General features: G+C 47.7%; 1 protein-coding gene across 3 annotated transcripts in view; it reads right to left on the bottom strand.

Annotated features, from left to right (window-relative positions):
- HTT (huntingtin) overlaps positions 1-20900 on the bottom strand; it is a 110799-nt gene that overhangs the window by 75570 nt on the left and 14329 nt on the right. For all 3 annotated transcript variants that reach the window (XM_056132659.1, XM_056132660.1, XM_056132661.1), the window contains exons 2-3: positions 13255-13338; positions 3317-3437 (exon numbers count right to left, since the gene is read on the bottom strand). In XM_056132659.1, the coding sequence (XP_055988634.1) occupies positions 3317-3437; positions 13255-13338 (205 nt within the window). The remainder of the gene's footprint in view (positions 1-3316; positions 3438-13254; positions 13339-20900) is intronic.

Genomic DNA, 20900 nt, shown 5'->3' with positions numbered 1-20900 from the left:
AGCTACAGGGCTGGGGGTGTATACAGGTAGGGGGGCACGAAAGCAAAGCTCGCCACAACACTGTTCCCCAAGAAGTCAAGCAGCAGCAGGACTGGCGACAAGCTCACAAGCCTATCTCTGAGACCCAGGGAAGGGGGGTAGACCAGAGCACTGCCACTTGGGAAGGGGCCAGGAGGGTACCACATCATGTCCACGCCCACCTTCGACCTTCATGGTGCAGCTGGTGCTCCACAATGTCCCAGAGAAGTAGGTACAGTCCTCGGTGGGCCAAGGGGAGTTGAGAGTGGGGAACAAAGCACCCAGCCCACCTGCTCTCCCCACCCACTCTGTCCCCTGCACCTGGGCTGTCTCTGCCAAGGACAAAGGACTTTCTGGATACAGGTTTTCTCAAGCCATATAAACCAACTGCTTTTCAGAGAAAGAGCCTGAGAGACCCCAAAGAAGGGCTTTGCCTTTCAGAGCCTGATGTCACAGGCAATGACAATGAAGCTCCTGGCTCATCCACAGACTTGGCCCACGGAGGGCTAAGGTGCTGGTGCGTGTCCTGTCAAGCAGGTCTAGGCTTCAGGCGGCACTCAAGGCCAAGAGTCAAAGTGAGAAACTTGAAAGGCCCAACAAAAAAGACCCCGCAGAGAAAGAAATGGGCACACTCCTCCTCAAGCATGGTCTGGAACCCCTGTGGCAGAGTCCCTGCGCAGATGGACACCAGGTCAGCGGACCTCTGGCCAACTCACTAAAAGGCCACAACAGGAGACTGCTGCTAGGTTTCCAAAGCAAAGAGCTGTCTGTCCTAAGGCACAGAAATACGGCGAGCAGAGGGCAACAGGGAGGGCGGCCTACTCAGGGGGTCCTTCTGGCCCCCTCCACCCTGCGTCCCCATGACCCTTTCCCGGGATCGCCCAGCTCTCAAACATGTCACCCTGAGTCCACTCGCTGACTAGCTGCACGGTTTTTGTTTTGTTTTTTTTTTTTTTTTTGTAGGAGTACTGCTATTTATTCAGCCACTGATTAGCTGATTGAATTGTGCATGAACTCCACCTTACTTTTTTTTTCCCATTTTTTATAAGGTAAAGGTAAAGGTAAAGGCCCTCCCGTTGATCGTTGATTTGCTCGAGTGGGCCCAGTAACGTCTCCATTGGAGACTTTGTTGTTACTGTGTTTGGCATATCGAATACTCTCGGTAGCTTGCCGGGCTCTCCGAGAGGGGCGGAGGAATTGAACTTGGGTCGGCCATGTTGGCCGCTTGTAAGGCGAACGCCCTACCGCTGTGCTATCACTCCAGCCCCTTTACCATTTTTTATAATTTTATTTATTGAATCACCATGAGAGCAGTTACAAAGCTTTTGGGTCTAAGTCTCAGTCATACAATGAAACACCCGTACCTTCACCAGTGCCGTACCTTCACCAGTGCCCATTCTCCACCATCAAAAATCCCAGTATACCCCCATCCCACACCCTCCCCCTGCCTGTGGGGCAGATGATTTCCACATTACTCTCTCTCTACTTTGATCACATTCACTATTTTGACACCAGACCCACCATTATTTGAGATTTTACCCCAACACTCAGATCTGCTGAAAAGGCAACAATAGACAATTTGTGTTCTATTGCTGGTTATGAATAACATATGATGTCGCGTGGCTGCAGTAGGGCCATGTGGTTTTGAAATTCCGAAATTTTAACACTTAAATCTGGAGGAATTTCTGCCAAAAGCCACTGGGTTTCGAGATCTGCTCCTGAGTCTCTGGGATCATGGCCATTGAGCAGCTTGTTGAGGAGCCAGAGAGGCCGTTCGTGGGCGATGACTTGGGGTCTCGTTGGGGTGGGGAGGACAGGCCCGGCTTACTCCACCCCCATCCCGTGAGGCCCAACAAGTTTCGTCACTGCGGGCCCAAGCCTGACTGTCCAATGGCCTCTGGAGGATGACAGCCACCAAGTCGCCAAGAGGGAGCAGGCGGAGGGACAACACCCTTTCCTCCCTGGGGTGGCCCGGCGACAGTAACGTACTGTGGAGTCCGGATGCATTTCTGCCAAAAGCCACTGGGTTTTGAGATTTGTTTCTGAGTCTCTGGGATCATGGCCGTTAAGCAGCTTGATCAGGAGCCAGAGAGGCTATTCGTGGGTGATGACTTGGGGTCTCGTTGGGGTGGGGAGGACAAGCCCGGCTCCACCCCCATCCCGTGAGGCCCTGTGTGTCTCGTCACTGGGGGCCCAAATGTGACTATCCAGTGGCATCAGACGGATGGCGGCCACTGGGCCGCCAGGGGGAACAGGCCAAGGCACGAAACCTATTCCCACCTGGATTGGCCCAGCACCGGTAGCCTACTGCAGAGACCAGACACATTTCTACCTAAAGTCACTGGGTTCTGAGATTCGTTTCTGAGTCTCTGGGATCATGTCCATTAAGCAGTTCAATCAGGAACCAAAGAGGCCTTGCCTCCAATTATATAGCTAAGCCAGAGGTGGTTTGTGGGTGTATTTCCCACATACCTAACTTTTGGTCGTTTACTTTCTTGGTAAACTTTGCCCCAAGTTTTTGGGGTCTGGCCAAAGGCACAGCAGCAATTTTGGGGTATCTGGAAGTCTGAAGGCGCCATCAGGCTGCTGATGCACTCGCCTCACAGGTACAGATTGACCTGCTGGCGGCACCATACCCCCTAGCTGCACATGTTGTATCTCCACCCACTTGGGGCCAAAGAAGGAGTACAGTGGCGCGGGGCGGGCACTTTCCTCACAGTGCCTAACCCAGGTTCAAGCCCCAGCACCACGCACCACATAGGATCCTTGAGCACAGCCAGGAGTGATCCCTGAACACAGAACCAGGGAGTGGTCCAAATACAAAAAGAAACAAATCTTCATCCTCTGATCTGGTCTTAGTGGCAGGAAATGGTGACCAGAGAGGATCCCTTCTCACCTACCACTTTCCAGAGTTCTGCTGCCCTTCAGATTCTTATGTCCAAACCAAAGCTGGCGCCTGCGGTGACATCTTCCTGAGAGCACCGGGCAAACACCATCAGTGCACAGGGGCAGACAGCTGGGTTCCTGATTCAACTCCTGCACAAGCATAACCGTGCAGACATCCCCAGGGGCTCTACTCCTCCTCTCTGATCCCCGGAGTTGGGAGCCAGACTGCCCCATGAGGACCGCTGGCCTTGGGGCATGATGTCCAGTGCCAGCCCAGAGGCACTGCTGTTTGGATCCCCAAAGCACATGGCAGAGCGTGTGAATTCCAACAAGCACTGCCACCAATAGTGCGGTCCCATCATCACAACGAGGTCCTAGACAGCTGCCACAGAGCAGGGAGGGAGGGCCTGACCTTGATGACCTTGTTGAGACACTCGTCAGCCACCATCCTCACATCAGACTCGGCGTCATCACTGCACAGCAGGAAAAGCTCCATGGCGATGCCCAGGAGTTTCTGGAATTCTGGAGAATTTCTAAGTGAAAGGAGAAAAAAAAAAAATCACAGCACAGAAGATTCCCAAAAGACATGAAGACAAAGTGAACAGAAGTGTTCAGAATCCGTGAGTCCTAGAGCAGATATCGGGTGCTGCTGGGAGTGGAGGCTCATGGCGCTGCACTGTTGGTTCACAGCTGCGAAGAAATCCCACACAAATGCTCAGGGCAACGATGTGGGGCAGAGGGGCTCTGCGCTGCCTTCTCAGGCTTCCTGTGACTTGGGCTGTCCTACCAGATTGTCCTTGAACACAGGCAAGCCCAGCTCAATCCCCAGCACCACAAAGGGTCCGCCCCACAGCCCTCCCAGGAGACACTCGCTGGGCACTGCTGAGTGGGAGGGGAAAATAAACAATAATCGGACTTAGAGACTTAAGCCCCCACACTGCCATCTGCTCTCTGCCCAGATGTGATTTTTCAGTTTTCGGTTTTGTTATTTTCTTACAGGGGTCACACCTGGGAGTGCTGGGTAGAGGCTGGGAAAGGCAGTGCCAGGGGTGGGCCCTGGGCTCTCCCACTTGACCTGGCTCCCCAGCCCGGCCAGCCGTCTCCAGCTACAGTATTCTTGGAACCAAAGCTGGGGAGGGAAAAATGGGTGGGAACCTGGGTCACTGGGAGGAAGCTGACATTCTGGTGGTGGGCATGGGGCACAGACAGAATTGTTGTCACTGACAGTGTTAATTATGGTGCCACAATAAAAACTGGGGGAAAAAGAAATTAAAAAAGGGACAGGACGCTGCAGTATATCCTAGCATGCAGAGGCCCCAAGTTCCATCTGTAGGACTGCATGTCCCCTCAGCACTGCCTGGCACCCCCTGCCACACGCACACACCCACCGAATATCCTCGGAACCATCAGTCCCCATCAGTATGGCCCCTCTAAGCAGTCACTTCTAATTTTGTGTCCAAAATGCTCCCCGGGAGAACCATATTTCACTAGATTCAGTCTGATGGTACTCAGGCTAGGGGTCTTCTCCATCACAGACTCAAAGAGACTGCAGTTTCGGTAACATCTGTAGATAATGTTTTTTTTTTTTCTTTCCCCAGTGAGGCAAGGTAGTTTTTATGCAACAAGGTAGAAAGACGTGAGAGGAGAGAAGGAGGGGACACGTATTTAAGAGAGAACATGGGCTTCTCCAGAATGGAAATAAGCAAACAACGAAACAGACAAACAAGCAAGATACGTGTTCAAGGGAGAACACAGGCTTGAAGGAGCGAGCCTGTACATTTGTGCATTTGAGAGCCTGACCCAAGCGGCGCAGTTCAGCGGAGAAAGAGAGAAGCTGAGTGGCCACACAACCAAAGCCAACGCCCCTGCACCAGGGAGCACCACACTCCTAACAAGGCTGCCATTCACCAGCTGCAGTGTCCCACTCACAGTCGTGTCCGAGGAGTCCTGGCCCTATCAACAGCAAGAGAAGCACACTGAGTGACGGACATAGACCAGCCAGAAACAAGAGACACGTGAGAGCTTCAGGCCAGTCCAGCCGGGATCAGGGCATCAGCAGGACGGGTTGCAGGAAAAAGGAGCTCTGCTGTCCCAATCTTCTCAAACGACAGAGAAATCCTGGATTTCATTTAAAGCAACAGCTTCAAAATATTATTTCAACATGTAATCACTATGAAATTAGTGTGTTTTATGACACATCTTAATTCAGACAATATTTTCATCAAAATTCTTTGTGGATTTGAACTTTCTAAAACTCATAGGTAAATAAGCAATGCTAAAGTCCTCAAAAGGAATAAATGACCTCTGATAACTAAGCCAAATAAGTTTTAACAAAATTGACCTGAGGCTAATCGAGTCACATATTTCTTCTTGCGAAAGATGATCTCCCAGATACTTGTTAACTTTTCCTTTCAGAGGGCCTCCCAAGCAGTCTGGAGCCCACTCCAAGAGAAAAACGACCGACCAGGGCAGCAGTTGGCATGAGGATCCACAGGCACGGTATGGCCACACTGGCAAGTGTAGAGGGTCATATGGTACCAGAGTTCAAATCAGGGTCAGTGCCTGCAAAGCATACGCCCTGGCGATCCACCCTGACAGTTTACTTGTGCATTTCACCAAGTTTTTATACTTTGTGGGGAGTTACCATAGACTCCTTTATGCCTGTGCTAGCTATAGGCACCTTACTGCTGCCACTCCTGGGTGCCAGATCCTAGGAATCTGACTTTACTCTTTCATCCCTGTTTTTTTTTTTTTCCAGGCCTGCTGATGTTTCCAAAGAACCTGGCTATGGTCTGATTTTCTCTACTTTCTTAAAATGAAAGCCTTTCATTATACCAACCTCTACTCTTATCATTATGATTATTTTTGGGTTTTTGGGTCACACCCAGTGATGCTCAGGGCTTACTTACTTCTGGGTCTGTCGTGCTCAAGTGTGGGATAACGTTGGTTTGCCCTTCCTCCCTGGCCGCTGGGAACTTGTGTTTGTTGACTGCCCTCCAACCTGTCAATTACCTTTGTCTCCTGATCAGACTTTGACTTGTAAACATTTTCTCTTCTCCTTAATGTCCTCTGCATGGTTAGCTATTTCAGAGCAACTGCTTTTTGTATGGATACAGAAAGACAGTTAAAAAGACAAGCCTGTGGCTTGGGAGTTGATTGACTCCAGATAATATACCTCCTGGACATCTACTCTCTCTACTTGAGCTTCAGTTGCCCTTACTTCCTAGATCCCCAAAAGCAGGGTCCCAACGAGGAACTGGATGCATGGCAAGCGGTGAGCTACGAGCTACCCTGGCATCGAAATGGGACTGGCCAAAGTGCCCTAATGCTTAACTATAAGAGTTTGGTCATGAACAAATTCTGTCATGATCCAAAAGTAGTAACTAGATTTGGACCCTGCTGAGATTAGGAATGATTGATCCAGCCTGAGCATTATGGTCTGAGTCTGTGGTAAGATGTCCCCTGGAGAGTCACCCTACAAGCCTAAAAGTATCCAATACTGTGTTCATATAGAATGATAAATATTAGGAAGGAGAATTGTCACTGTCCTCCCATTGTTCATCGATTTGCTCGAGCGGGCCCAGTAACACTGTGAGACTCGTTACTGTGTTTGGCATATAGAATATGTCACGGGTAGCTTGCCAGGCTTTGCTGTGCAGGTGAGATACTCTCGGTATTCCTGAGAGGGGCAGAGGATTCGAACTCGGGTGGACCATGTTGGCTGCATGGAAGGGAACCGCCCTTACCCGCTGTGCTATCACTCCAGCCCAGGAAGGAGAATTAAATATGCTAATTAAGTTGCAGGTCTAAGGAGAGGAGAAACCCCTTAAGGGCGGTTCTGCCCTTGTAGGCTGCAGGTGGTCTGGAAAAACATTTTTGATCACGCTTCCCATGGGGTGGTGAGGTGTGGTTGGGGAGGCGTGGTGAGAGGATTAAAAGAGCAGCTGCAGGGAGAAAGGGGTAGTTGGATTGATGGTTAAATGAACTGAAGGTTGGGTTGGATTGTTGGGTGGACTGAGGGATTGATTGATTGAAGGAGAAGGAGAGAAGAAAGGGAGAGAGAGCAGAGAGATAGAGGAGAGGATAGAGCAGGAAGAAAGAATTGTGCAGTTAGAGAGAGAGAGAGGGTTGGAGAGAGCAGGGAGAGACTGAATAAACAGCAGCTAATCAGCAACGAGCTTGGCTCTCGTTCTTCCTTCGTCTGTCCAAGGCAACAGCCACCCCGGTGGAGAAGCGGCTCGAGAGCACCAAACACGGGCGGTGAGAGAAAGATGCCCGGGGAGCCCGCGAACATTCTTTCACGTGCAATTCCCACACACGTGAGGGGTCTACACAGCCCAAGAGGGGTTTACAAAGCTTCAAGGCCTGCGTGTGTGGGATTTTTACACTCAGGGATCACTCCTGGTGGGCTGATGGGACCAGACGGGGTGCCAGAGATCAAACCCGGTTGGTCACGTGCAGGGTAAGCAACCTCGTCACTGCACTCTGGCTCCAGTCCTATTTTGCTCATTCTTAAGAGGCATTTAAGACTCGTGCACTGTTCTTTTGCAAGTTTCCTGGTGTGAAAGTTAAGGTCCTCAATTCAAGATTTCCTCTTTTCTTGTAAGAGTTTAAGGCTGTAAATGGCCCTTAATGTATAATAGCAGAATACAATAAGTTCTGAAATTTTTATTTTTAACGAACTCAAAATACTTCCAAATTTCCATCCTGACTTCTTTGCCCATGGGTCACTTTGATGTGTTTTTCTCTCAGATACAAACGTCCAGACCTGCTTTCTGTGACAGGGACCAAGGAATTCCATGAGATGAGATAATCTAGGATTTGAGTGCTCTTCCATTCCGGGATGTGCCTGGTAGCCTAGCTTTGAGTCCTTGTGGCAAATGAACAGTGAGCACTTAAGAGGTGAGTCTTTGCTGCTTGTGATGGCGTATCCCTGAGAGGCTGGCCACATGATCGGGAGTGTTATGGACGACTTCTAAGTGCACATTTGGAGTGACGGAGGCAGTGGAAATCCCCAGCTCTTGCTGGTGAGCCTACTTCCATTTTTCAAGCACTTCATGTGCTTTCTGAGGCACAGTACAAGGGAGCAAATGCTTCTAGGACATCCTGCCCACTGGGCTATATCACACCTGTCACCGTGAAACGGCCATCTTGAGCTGGAGCCCTAGTATAGCAGGCAAGACACTAGCCATGAGCTCAGCTGACCCGGATTCAATCCCCAGCACCCCATATTCTGTTCCTCCAAGCTCCGCCAAGAGCGAACCCTGAGCACAGAGCCAGGTGTAGGTCCTGAGCACCACTATGTATGGCCCAAAAACCAATAAATGAAAATAGACAAAACCAGCAGATTCTTCACACTCTGGCAGATCTACAGGCTATCAGCACTCACTTCTGGGTTTTGGTGTATGCTGACACACAAACCATGTCACAGTCATAGCTAGTTTTCTATCACATGGTTTGTTTTCCCTCAGTCCAACACTGAACTGTTCTTTTCATAAGAACGATTTCATTTGGGGGGGAGGTGGCTAGAGAGGCAGCACAGCAGGTAGGGCACTTGCCTTGTAAACAGCTGACTGGAATTCGATCCCCAGCATCTGCCAGGAATAACCCTTGAGCATCACCCAGGTGTGGACCCCAAACAAAAAACAAATATAAAAGAGTAATTTCATTTTTGCTATTTAACCTACTTACTCCTACTGTGATTATGAGACAGACAAAACACGCATCCGAATAGTCAGTTGATTCACTGAAAACCACCGTTTCACTTCAGAATGTCATCTTTACTACAAATTCATACACATAAACTCAGTTTCTATTCTGGTACACTTGAAATGTCTGACTGCTATTTTAATGTATTTAAGTGTGCTTTTAAACGTACTTTTACCATATTACCAATGGCTTCTAAATCTCCTTAAATGCCTAAATGCTCGCTCGCGCTCTCTGGTGCTCTATATATACATGTATCTTGGGGGTGCGGGAGGGGCCACATTCAGTTGTGCTCAGATTTATTTTGTGCTTAGGAATCACTCCTGGCAGTGCTGAGGGACCAGGTGGGGCGTTGGATATTGAAGCTGAATCGGCTGCCTGCAAAGTAAGGACCTTACCCACTGTACTAACTAACTGCTATTTTAATGTCCATTAACATATTTTTACCAGATTATTGATGGTTTCAGATATTCTTTGCAACCCTTATATTACTTATTCTTACAGTTCAAAAATAGCTCTAGGGCTGGGAGGGAGAGTATAATGAGTAGGGAATTTGCCTTGCAAAATGCCTACCTGGGTTGCCTACCTGGGTTCAATCCCCAGCATCCTATGGTCCCTGGAGCACTGCCAAGAGTAATTCCAGAGTGCAGAGTCAGGAGCTACCCCAGAGCACTGTCAGGTTTGGCCCAAAAGCAAACAAGTGAATAAACAAAAATAGCTTTAGTATAATCATGATGAATATCATGTTAAATTTATGAACTGAGGGGCTGGAGCGATGGCACAGTGGGTAGGGCGTTTGCCTTGCACGCGGCCAACTGGGTCGGTTCGATTCCCAGCATTCCATATCGTTCCCCGGAGCACTGCCAGGAGTAATACCTGAGTGCATGAACCAGGAGTAACCCCTGTGCATCGCCGGGTGTGACCCAAAAAGAAAAAAAAAATTATGAATTGATTTGGAGAATTCAAGCTTCATAATCTGGAAAACTGTTTTCTCAAACAAGTTTGATGAAAAAGAAAGGAAAGTAGTTTATATGTCTATCATGAAAGTAAGAGTCTTCATACTTGCACATGTTCATGTTATTGATTCCAGGGAATTTTATAATCTAATACCTCCATGCACAGCGGGCAGGGCATTTGCCTTGAATGTGGCCGACACGGCTGACTTGAGTTCGATTCCTCCGCCCCTTTTGGAGAGCCCTGCAAGCTACCGAGAATATCTCGCCCACACAGCAAAGCCTGGCAAGCTACCTGTTGATGTATTCGATATGCCAAACACAGTAACAAGTCTCACAATGGAGACATTACTGGGCCCGCTCGAGCAAATCGGTGAACAACGGGAGGACAGTGCCACAGTGCAATAAAAGGTAAAGGTAAAGGTAAAGGCCCTCCCGTTGCTCATCGATTTGCTTGAGCGGGCCCAGTAAGGTCTCCATTGGAGACTTTGTTGTTACTGTGTCTGGCATATCGAATACGTCACGGGGAGCTAGCCAGGCTCTGCCGTGCGGGCGAGATACTCTCGGTAGCTTGCCGGGCTCTCCGAGAGGGGCAGAGGAATTGAACTCGGGTCGGCCATGTTGGCTGCGTGCAAGGCAAACGCCCTACCGCTGTGCTATTGCTCCAGCCCACAGTGCAATACCTCAATGAATTAAATCTTAAACCATTCTATTTTCTAACTGATTTAAGCCAAAATCTAGGAAAATCTATGAATTTCTGCAGTTATTCTTACCTATGAGGGTTCAAGGTATTCCCAAAACAATACTTGCTAAAAACAAATATCCAAAGGCAAAGACAGACTGGAAGTGACACAAGGACAGTGGCAGACAGTACTAGGACGTTCCGTGGTGGCTGCGAAGCTGCAGAATGTTTGAACATCAAAAGCACACATGTCAACACTGTTGTAACCACGTTACCTAAATTACAGTAAAAATAAATTTTTAAACGAAAACAAGAGCAAGAGATAGTACAGGGAATAAGGTGCTTGCCTTGCGTATGGCCAACCCCAGTTTGATTCCTGGCACCACATATGGTTCCCGGGAGCGACCCTTGAGCGCTCACCCAAGAACTGTCCCTGAGCATTGCTGGGTGTGGCCTAATCTCTCCTCAAACCCCTGTTAGCACTAAAAACAACAACAACAAAATCAAGCCCCCAACTCCAAGCAGATGGAAGCAGCTGCACATGGATACAGGGAAGAGCCACCTGTGCATCTTGGACAACTTTTCCAGATGACGTTAAGGGCTGTCAACATTTTAAGGGTGGTCTTAGAAACCAGTAGCTTAGAGAACAGAAGGAGGCTAAGAGTCACCATAAAGGGGAAGCCTCACAAGACTTCACATGAGCTGCCAATGAAATGACCCGCTGGACTCAAGGTCAGTGTCATAGAAACTATAGGAACAAACCAAAGAAAAGAGGTTGAGGCAAATCTCAGCTACCAAGATTTTCTAAAACATTATGTGCACAGAAAAGATTTACTTCAGCTCTATAGCTGTAAGTTCCTGCCAAGTATGGACAGTGGCAGACAGTACTAAGACGCTCTGTGGTGGCTGCGAAGCTGCAGAATGTTTGAACATCAAAAGCACACATGTCAAAAGCACACATGTCCCTTAATACAAACTTGTTCTCTATTCTGAGGAAACCATGGGTGACTTCTCTGGACCCATAAAATTGCTAAGTGAACAAATGTTCCTCTCAGAGAGATCTAATGACTACCAGCATTACTCCCCAAAACAGAAGAGATACACTAATGTGAAATTATTTTGATTTAAAATGGAAAGCTGAACCACAAATCAATCATCTTACAATACCTCAACTTCCTTTACTAGTATGTGGATCTAAGCCAACTCCATCAACTGCACTGGGAATCTTCACGAAACATAGTAAGTCTAAACATGAAGCGCTCACACTGAAGAGATCTCTCTGCTCGGTGAAAAGACTGTCTCTGAGAAGGAGCTGGTGGAGTAGAGGAGTGACCACAGAGCGGTGGCAGCTCCCACAGCCACCCACAGAGGTAGGAGCTCGTGAGATTGCCCTTGGATGCCTGTGGGGGCCCCTTGTCACTACAATGGGTCTCCACCTCAGGAATGAGGCAATGGAGGCTCAAATGAGTCCAACTTAGCTGAACCTGCCAGCTTCTTAGGAGCTGGGCTAGAACTTAACTCCTCCCACTTTTAACAGTGTTCTACAACAGCACCTAACTTGGAACTTTTATATTTTCATTTCCAACACTCTCATTTGTTCTTTCCTACTGCTCCCACAACAGGTCTACAAATCAGACAGAAACAGAAACTTGTCCTGGTACTTCACAAACGGTTACGTGAGCTCAAGTGAAATACAGTATGTGAAGTCACAGTGCCAGTCTAAAGCACAAACGCAGGGGACAGTAAAAGTAAATGAATAACCAGGTTCTGTCAGTATTAAGGTCAAGACTGTTAGCCTCAGAGCCTTTTCTAATAGATTTTTAGGCAGTCTCCAGCTTCCAGCAGCAACATGCCAATTCCTTATTCATTGGGAAAGAGAAGGAGAGAAATACTGTGTCACAAACCCAGTGAGCAACAGAAGCCAGAAATCACAGGACCATCTGTCAGAAGGAAGTCTAAACTATTTCCCATTCATGGCACTAGGAAGAGCGAATAACAAGATAGCTGCCAAAAGCAGAGGGGCCGGAGAAGGACAGTGGACAAGAACTTGCTTTGGGCTGACTCCAGCTTGCCAGCACTACCACCGAACTCCGCAGCACTGAACCAGGAGTAAACCCTGAGCACAGCTGGCTGTGGGCCCCCCCACCCCAAAATAACACAAAAAAGAAAAGCGAACAAGACAATTAGCAAAGAAGTCACAAAGGAAAGTGCTGCCAGTTCTGCAAGGGAGTCAGCTCTAGGCTCCCGCCTCGACCTCTAATCCCAGACGGAGAGAGCAGGTAGCAGCCCGAGAGTGGCGGCCCTTTCCTAGGAGCCAGCAAACTACCCAGGAAAAGCCAAAAAGGCGTAAGAGGGCCGGAAAGATAGTACAGCAGGGAGGGCTGCTTGCCATGCACGCTATCAATCCAGCTTTGGTTCCCTAGCACACCATATTGTCCCCAGATCCCACGAAGAGTAAGCTCTGAGCATTGCCGGACGGAGCCCCAAATCAAGACAAAGAAAAGAGAAGAAGAGAAACAGCAGGACCAATAGGACAGTCTCCTATCAATGACTGCAAGAAATATACAAATATCAAACAAAGGATCATTTTAAATAATCAGTTACCAAGAATACTGATTAAATAAAAACCTGCTGCGCAGTTACCATCATGGTTAAGACTGTTAAGACTATTATGCTACTCTTTTTTGGGGGGCCACACCCAGCAGTGCCCAGGGCTGACTCCTGGCTCTGTGCTCAGGGATCATGCCTGAAGATCTCAGGGGACCAAACAGGGGGTGCTAGGGATCAAACTCGGGTACTACAACTTGGGGTGCTATTATACCACTCATCTAATGTACATAGAAATACTACTCTGCACAGCCTTGCTTCATAAGCAGGGGGAATGACTATTTCCTTTTGGATTTTTCTAAAGGTTTTAGGACAAGGGACAGAGAATATTGTAACCCACTGAGACTGAAAATATATTCTTTTCATAGAAGATTCAAAGCTGCTTTAGAAAATTCAAATTACCTGAGAGACTGCGCTACTATGTTTTCACAGATTGTCAGACAGTGATTCACACGGTCTTTCTTGGTGGCCAAGAGTTCTTTCTTTCTAAAAGAGAAAAAAAAGACAAGGTGTAAACACATGTTCAACTGTCCAGTCCATTTCTTCTGCACTTCATTCATTCATTCACTACTGTGATAATCCCTTACACTTTGTGTGGGGGCCTGAATGGCATTAGGCCCGAGAGACAAAGTACAACTCAACCAAGGGCTCCCCAAACTCACTGCTGCTAAGAAAAGCTCAGTGATGCTGTCAACACACCTTCCTTTCCTTTTATAAAGGCACATGAGGACTTGCCCAGGCTGGGGGTGGCTCAAAGGGCTGGAGCACTGGCGCATGTACTTAGCATGCAGGGACTTGGGTTCCATCCCCTGCTCCACAGGGACCCCCAAGTACTTCCAAGAGTAGTCCCGAAGCACCTACTTCAGGTGTGACCCCAAGACCCTAAGAGAAAATAATAGCAATAAAATAAAAATTGAGCATTGGAGAGATAATACAGTGGTAAGGTCTTGCATGCAGCCAATCCCCGGCACCCCATATGGTCCCTCAAGCACCACCAGGAGTAATTCCTAAGCACAGAGCCAGGAGTAACTCCTGAGCATCACCAAAAGTACCAAAAAATAAAATAAATAAAAATTGGGGGTTGGCTGGGAGGGGGAGGAAAAGGTGGCCTGGACGTGACAGCAGGACAGTGGAGGAGGGTCTTCATCCTGCTGGGGGTGGTGGAGGAGCAGCACTATGCACACCATAAGCAGAGGTTGGTAGCCATTCTTACCTCCACTGATACACTAAAAATACGAATGTTTTTTAAAAAAGGGGAAACTTTGTCTCTCTGCTAACAAACAAGATTAACCAAAATAACACAGGAAACTATTTAGGCATCTGACCTCCAGGCTAAACATATTCAAACCAGTGCCAAAGTTCCTTAGTCTCACAAGCAGAATTCAGAAGCTAAGTGGCAATCACTTTATTCTGAGTTCCAAGATATAAAATAAAAGTAGAGGGCCACAGAGACAGTACAGTGGCTAGGGCATTTGCTGTGCATGCTGGTTTTGATCCTCGGCACCACATATGGTCCCTCAGCACCACCAAGCGTGATTCCTGAGGTCACACTAAGAAGTATCCCCTGAGCAATCACCAGGTGTAGCCCCAAAACAAAAAGAAGATAAAAGCATAGTTTTAAAGGACCAGAGAGATAGTACAGCAGGTAGGGCATTTGCTTGCACACGGCCGACCTGGGTTCAAACCCTGGCATCCCATATGGTCGCCTGAGCACTGCTGGGAGTGATTCCTGAGTGCACAGCCAGGAGTGACTCCTAAGCATCGCCAGCTGTGGGCCAGAAAAAAAGAAGGCGCTTGCTTGCCTTGTGCCCAGGTCAATCCCCAGCACCATCAGGACACCAGGGACACCAGGAACGAGTCCAGGAACCACTAGCTGTGTACCGCCTACCACAACCCCCCAAAAAGAACAATGGCACAATCCCTAGTTCTGGAACTCGCTGGGAAATGTCCTGCACTCCCCCAGCTCTATTTCTCAGTCACCCACAAGCTCACAGCAGAGTGCCAATGGTTCTTACTATTTCTAAAGGAATCTTGATCCAAACAAGGACAAAGTCCATCATAGGTGAAGAAGTCACATGACTAAGCTTTTCCTCTTCCCTCAGACACAATTACTTTTTATCCATGTAGGCCCTTTAGAAGAAAAAGAAATCTACCCTATTATATTTAAATTTTAGTCCTTTCCACACTCAGTTAAAAGTTAAAAGTTCCAGAATCGGGAGACCAGAGCAATAGTACTGTGGGTAGGGTGCACGTCTACCTTGTGGCTGACCCGGTTCGATCCCAGAGATCCCATATGGTTCCCTGAGCCCGTCAGAAATAATTCCTAAGTGCAGAGCCAAGAGTAACCTCTGAGCATGCCAGATGTGGTTCAAAAAGCAAGCAAAAGTCAAAAAAAACTCCTGAATCATAAAATGGTACAGGCAGGCAGTGGCTGCTGGTCTCAGTGTGAAAATACACAGAGTAAGTAAAGTGTGGTTGGAGGACCCGCTTGGGATGGGAGATGCATGCTGAAAATAGACTATAGATTGAACATGATGGCCACTCAATACCTCTACTGCAAACCACAACACCCAAAAGGAGAGAGAGAACAAAAGGGAATGCCCTGCCACAGAGGCGGGTTGGGATGGGGGGATGGGGGGGAGGGATATTGGGATCATTGGTGGTGGAGAATGGGTACCGGTGGAGGGATTAGTACTCGAGCACTGTATGACTGAAACACAAGCACGAAAGTTTGTAAGTCTGTAACTGAACCTCACGGTGATTCACTAATAAAAAATAAAAAAAAATTTTTTTAAATTAAATTTAAAAAAAAAAGAAAATACAGAGTAAATAATAAGTGCCCATTCTGTGTGAGAAGCATTGTAGCACTGTAGCACTGTCCTCCCGTTGTTCATCGATTTGCTTGAGCGGGCACCGGTAACGTCTCACAACAAACTGTGAGACTTCTTGTCAGGTTTTGCCGTGAGGGCAAGATACTCTCGATAGCTTTCCCGGCTCTCTGAGAGGGGCGGCAGAATTGAACCCGGGATGGCTACGTACAAGGCAAACACCTTACCTGCTGTGCTATCACTCCAGCCCGTGAGAAGCATGAAAGTTTTTATTTAATTTATTGGTTATTTTTACCTCCTGGCTCTGCACTCAGTAATTATTCCTGGCAATGCTTGGGGAACCATATGGAATGCCAGGAATGGAACCCAGGTTGGCTGAGGCAAAATGCCCTTCCCACAACACTATCACTCCAGCCCTAAAAACCTTATTCCAACCAAAATCCTCTGATTTTGTTCCATTTTCTTTCTTTCTTTTTTTTTTTTTTTTTTGCCCTCTTTGGGTCACACTCAGTAATGCTCTGGGGTTACTCCTGGCTCTGTACTTGGAAATTACACCTAGTGGTGCTCAGGGGACCATATGGGACATGGGAGATTGAACCCAGGTTGGCCACAGGCAAAGCAAACACCCTCTCCTCTATACTATCGATCTGGTCTCCCATATTTTTTTTCCTTTGGGGGAAGGGGATTACGTAGGGGGCTTTTCCAAGCAGTGCTCAGGGAGCCCAGGGCAACTTCAGGTGAAACTGGCCAACTGATCAGGCCCTGAGATGCCACTTGCCAAGGACTACCAGGGCCACACTAGCAGGACTCGGGGCCTCCATGGCTGTAGCTGGTGATGCCTGGGGGCCATGTGGTGCTGGAGATGGAACCCAGGTCTAGTGCGGTTAGGCCGCCCTCACACCTCCCTCTCTAGTCCAAAGCCCCCAGGTCCAACTCACTGCATCCTACCTCCTGGCCCTGTGGTTTTTCTTAAGCCCACTGTTACTTCTAACATAGCTGAAGTCATGTGCAATACAGGCTCACACCAAAATATCAACTAAAAATGCAGGTAGGGGCCGGAGAGATAGTACAGTGGGTAGGGCTTTAACCCTGCACATGTCCGATCCAGGTTCAATCCCCAGCATCTCATATGGTTCCCCAAGTATCACCAGGAGTGACCTTGCATGTAGAGCCATGAGAAATACAGCCACGTGAGGCAAATGAAATAGAAATCTTACCCAAAATGTCTCCTTCTGTTCTCATACTGGAGAATAACTCCCCTTAAAGTATGGGGACCAAACGCTCTCTCAGATAACACACAGATCTTAAGCAAAAATAACAGAAAGCTTGAAAGGAATCCTTATCCTCCCAGCATTTCCCACTGAGAATCATGACAGTGCCAACAGGATGAGTGAATCTAGGAAGCCACTAGCTCCAGCACAAGGCTCCAACCCCACAGAGCAGCAGGCCCTTAGCTCGGCGCCCTCATACCTCCCTCTCAAGTCAAAAGCCCCCAGGCCGAAGGCTGGCTGTCATGGCCACACCTGCAGGTCCACTGCCTACTCAATCCCAGCTTGAAATGTCGTCTTTCTTCTGCTGTCTGACACATAAATTCACGTTTCAGAAAGTGACAATGCATTCCCCCATGGAATTTAATATGACCAATTAATGGATATATCAAAGATTTGTTCTACATGAAAAGCAGAAAAATAGGTGTGGAAATTATGGGAAAATGGTCACCTACAAACACACACACACACACACACACACACACACACACCCCTCCATAGAATTTCAGACTAGAACTATAATGATCCAAGGTATTTAAAACTACACCATCCAAATGTCTAAGTAACAAATGAGTTTTCACCACCACTCACATCTTAAGAGAAAAGAAACAAGAATCTCTGGCTGACACTGACATGTCAGCTAAACTGTATAAATACAAAGACAAATGGGGGGAAAATGGGCAAAACACCATAATCAGGACCCACAAGAGGAATCCACGGGAGCTGCTCAACCACATGGGTGGCCCAGAAACCCAACGACTCTATAAGCCCCCTTGGAAGCAGATGCTGGAAACCTGACCGTAGGAAATGGTGGCAATTGGGGTCAGAGAGAGCACAGGGGTCAAGGAGCTTGCCTTACACTTAGCCAACCTCAGTTTGATCCCCCTGGAACATCACAGGGTCCCAGAAGCACCACCAAGACTGATTCCTGAGCACAGAGCCATGATAAACCCTAAGCAGTGCCAGTAGTGCCCCCTCACCCAAACCCAATTAAGGCATATAAAACAACACTGAAGATCATCGCTAGAGAACAGGGAGACTAATCAGGAAGAAACACTCAATTGAGGAGTTTCTGGGATGATACCAAACTCTACTTCCTGACTGGATGGTAGTCACAATTTTATATACTTTTCATGATATTATACATGAGATATATTTTATAGGTGACACATCATACGATACTTAATGCCCATCTTCCAAGATTACCGCACTACCATATTTGATGGGGTTCAAATATGATTTGAACCATGGTAACACCTGTAAGGGCGATTAGAGGCCGCCCTAAAAGCCTCTATCCCTCTCAGAGAGCCTGGCAAGCTACTGAGAATATCCCGCCGACATGGCAGAGCCTCGTGGCATATCCAATATGCCAAATACCAGTAACAATGATGGGTCTCATTCTCCTAACTCTGAAAGAGCCTTGAATATGATACTTCTTTTAAAATCTCAGAGCTAGGACGAAGGAGACGTTACTGGGGCCTGCTCGAGGCAATCGACGAATAACAGGATGGTCGTCGTCGTGATATGACAGAGTCTGGCAAGCTATCCATGGTGTATTTGATATGCCAAAACCAGTAAATACAATGGGTCTCATTCCCCTGACCCTGAAAGAGACACCAATACAGCAGCATTAAGACGGATGAGGAAGGAGAGGCTAAAAAAATCTCAAGGCCGAACTGGGCTGCCAAAACGAAGAAGAACAAAAATGGCTGTCTGTACTTTCAATGCACGTATGCTGGCATCGGATGCATCCATCAAGGACCTGATGGAACAAGCATGAAAGATCAGGTACAACATCATTGGTCTGACTGAGACGAGAAGGCATCAATCAAATCACGCTGTTTTCGACACTGGAGAAGAACTGTTCTTCGGTGGTGTCGGTGTCCTTGTCAACACGAACTTGGCGATGAGCACTGATTCATTTGAATGCCCGAATTGGACGATTACACTTGAATAGATGTGGCTCACTGCCGGCAGTTTCTATCTTCGTTGTCTATGCACCAACATCCAATTATGATGAAAGAGAAACTGAGAAGTTCTACATGGAGCTGGAGAAATTCTATAAAGAAGACCACAAATTCTACAAGATAATTTTTGGTGATTTTAATGTCAAGATAGGACCAGAAGATCAGCCAAAGAACTCCACATCGGGACCCATAGCCTAGAATGGAATGAACAGGGTGAGAGAGTTCATCATGTCGACCAAGACCATCCATGGTAACGTTGGACATGGGAGTCTTCTGGTAGACGGTTCCACAACAAAATTGACCACATCATATTCAATCAACGATTTTGCCTGACCAATGTCGCTGTTGTCCCAAAATTCCAAACGGGATCAAACCACTGTCTCCTTCGTGCAAAATTCTACTTCATGGAGCAGGGAGAAAGGGGTGCAAAGTTTAAGAATAGAAATCCCAGAATGAACACCAACTGGGAGCTCTTTGGTACTATTGCGGCAACATGGGAAGATGCTGTCGTTGACAACATTGAGGAAGAATATGATCGACTGGTTCAGCACCTCCATGACTATGTGAGGAACGCCGAGGGAGAGATAGTCACAAAAAGACGCCTGTCCTGCCTCGGAGCTTTTTGGACAGCCAGGTATGAGCCGGTCATGACGGGGCAACTGAAACCTCACGGGAAGGGGGACGTTCCCAGTTCATCCTTCACGCCCTACCGAGGTCACGAGGTCACGAATTGCCCCCCACGAGTGGCTCTCTGGCACCGCCATGGCTCCAGAGACACAGAAACCAATCTTATAATTATCTGACTCTCGGCAGAAATACTTCCAGGCTTAATAAGTAAAATATCAGAAATCAAAAATTACGCGGCATCATTTGGTTCTTGTAACCAGCTGTAGAAAACAAATTATTTCACAATGCCTTTTCAGCAGGTCTGATTTTGGGGTGCAAACTCTAAATAATAATGGTGCATCTTTTGTCAAAACAATGAATCTAATCAAAGTAGATAGAGTGTTAACTAGAATTCATCTGCCTCACAGGTATTGGGAGGATGGGGGGAGGGCGTATATTGGGGTTTTTGGTGGTGAAAAATAAGTACTGGTGAAGGGAAATGTGTTTGATGATTGCATGACCAAGACTTAAACCTGAAAGCTTTTAACTTTTCCCACAGTGATTCAATAAATAAATAAATAAATAAAAAGTCTTTCCTGAAAAAAAAAAAAGAGACGCCTGTCTTCGAAAACTCTTGGGATTCAGCCGAAGAGAAGGACTACATGGAGGGCGGGATCCACAGATCCCGAAGGAAAAAAAAAAAACAGGTTCCAAAAAGAGCCGAGATCACCGGGAAGTCCCAGATGGGGCAGGTACCGCATCCCGCCTCCCCCAGATGGAACCCCGGTGACCAGAAGCCTCTACAAGCACAGTTTGAGTATGCGGGAACTAGGACTTTTCCTCAAATCTGCCGGGACTACAACTCCCAGGTAACCTCAGATTCCAGAAGTCACGCCCACAGCCCGCCCCCCAGCGCCATCTTTAAAGCATTCAGCCGAAGAGAAGGACTACATGGAGGGCGGGATCCACAGATCCCGAAGGGGAAAAAAAAAAAACAGGTTCCAAAAAGAGCCGAGATCACCGGAAGTCCCAGATGGTGTAGGTACTGCATCCCGCCTCCCCCAGATGGAACCCCGGTGACCAGAAGCCTCTACAAGCACAGCTCGAGTATGCGGGAACTAGGACTCTCTCTATATACAAAGTGAACCATGGGAAGTAAACCACCCAACGTTTCTCTCTGAAAATCATAGTTAAGTTTGGAGCACGGCCACAGCCCAGAAACACAAGGACTTAATGCATAACCCAGCAGCTTGGAGCAGAAAAGTGAACGGGCTATGCGTTGATCCAGGCCATCATGTCTGCCCAGAGGGGAAAGGGTGTTGCCCCATTCGCCCTCTCTTCTCTGGAAAGAAGGATGGTGGCCGCATGGGGGCCTTGTG

Source organism: Sorex fumeus, unplaced genomic scaffold (assembly GCF_029834395.1).
Source record: "Sorex fumeus unplaced genomic scaffold, SorFum_2.1 ptg000095l, whole genome shotgun sequence".
Taxonomy (NCBI): domain Eukaryota; kingdom Metazoa; phylum Chordata; class Mammalia; order Eulipotyphla; family Soricidae; genus Sorex; species Sorex fumeus.
This window is presented reverse-complemented; position numbering and strand designations above follow the sequence as displayed.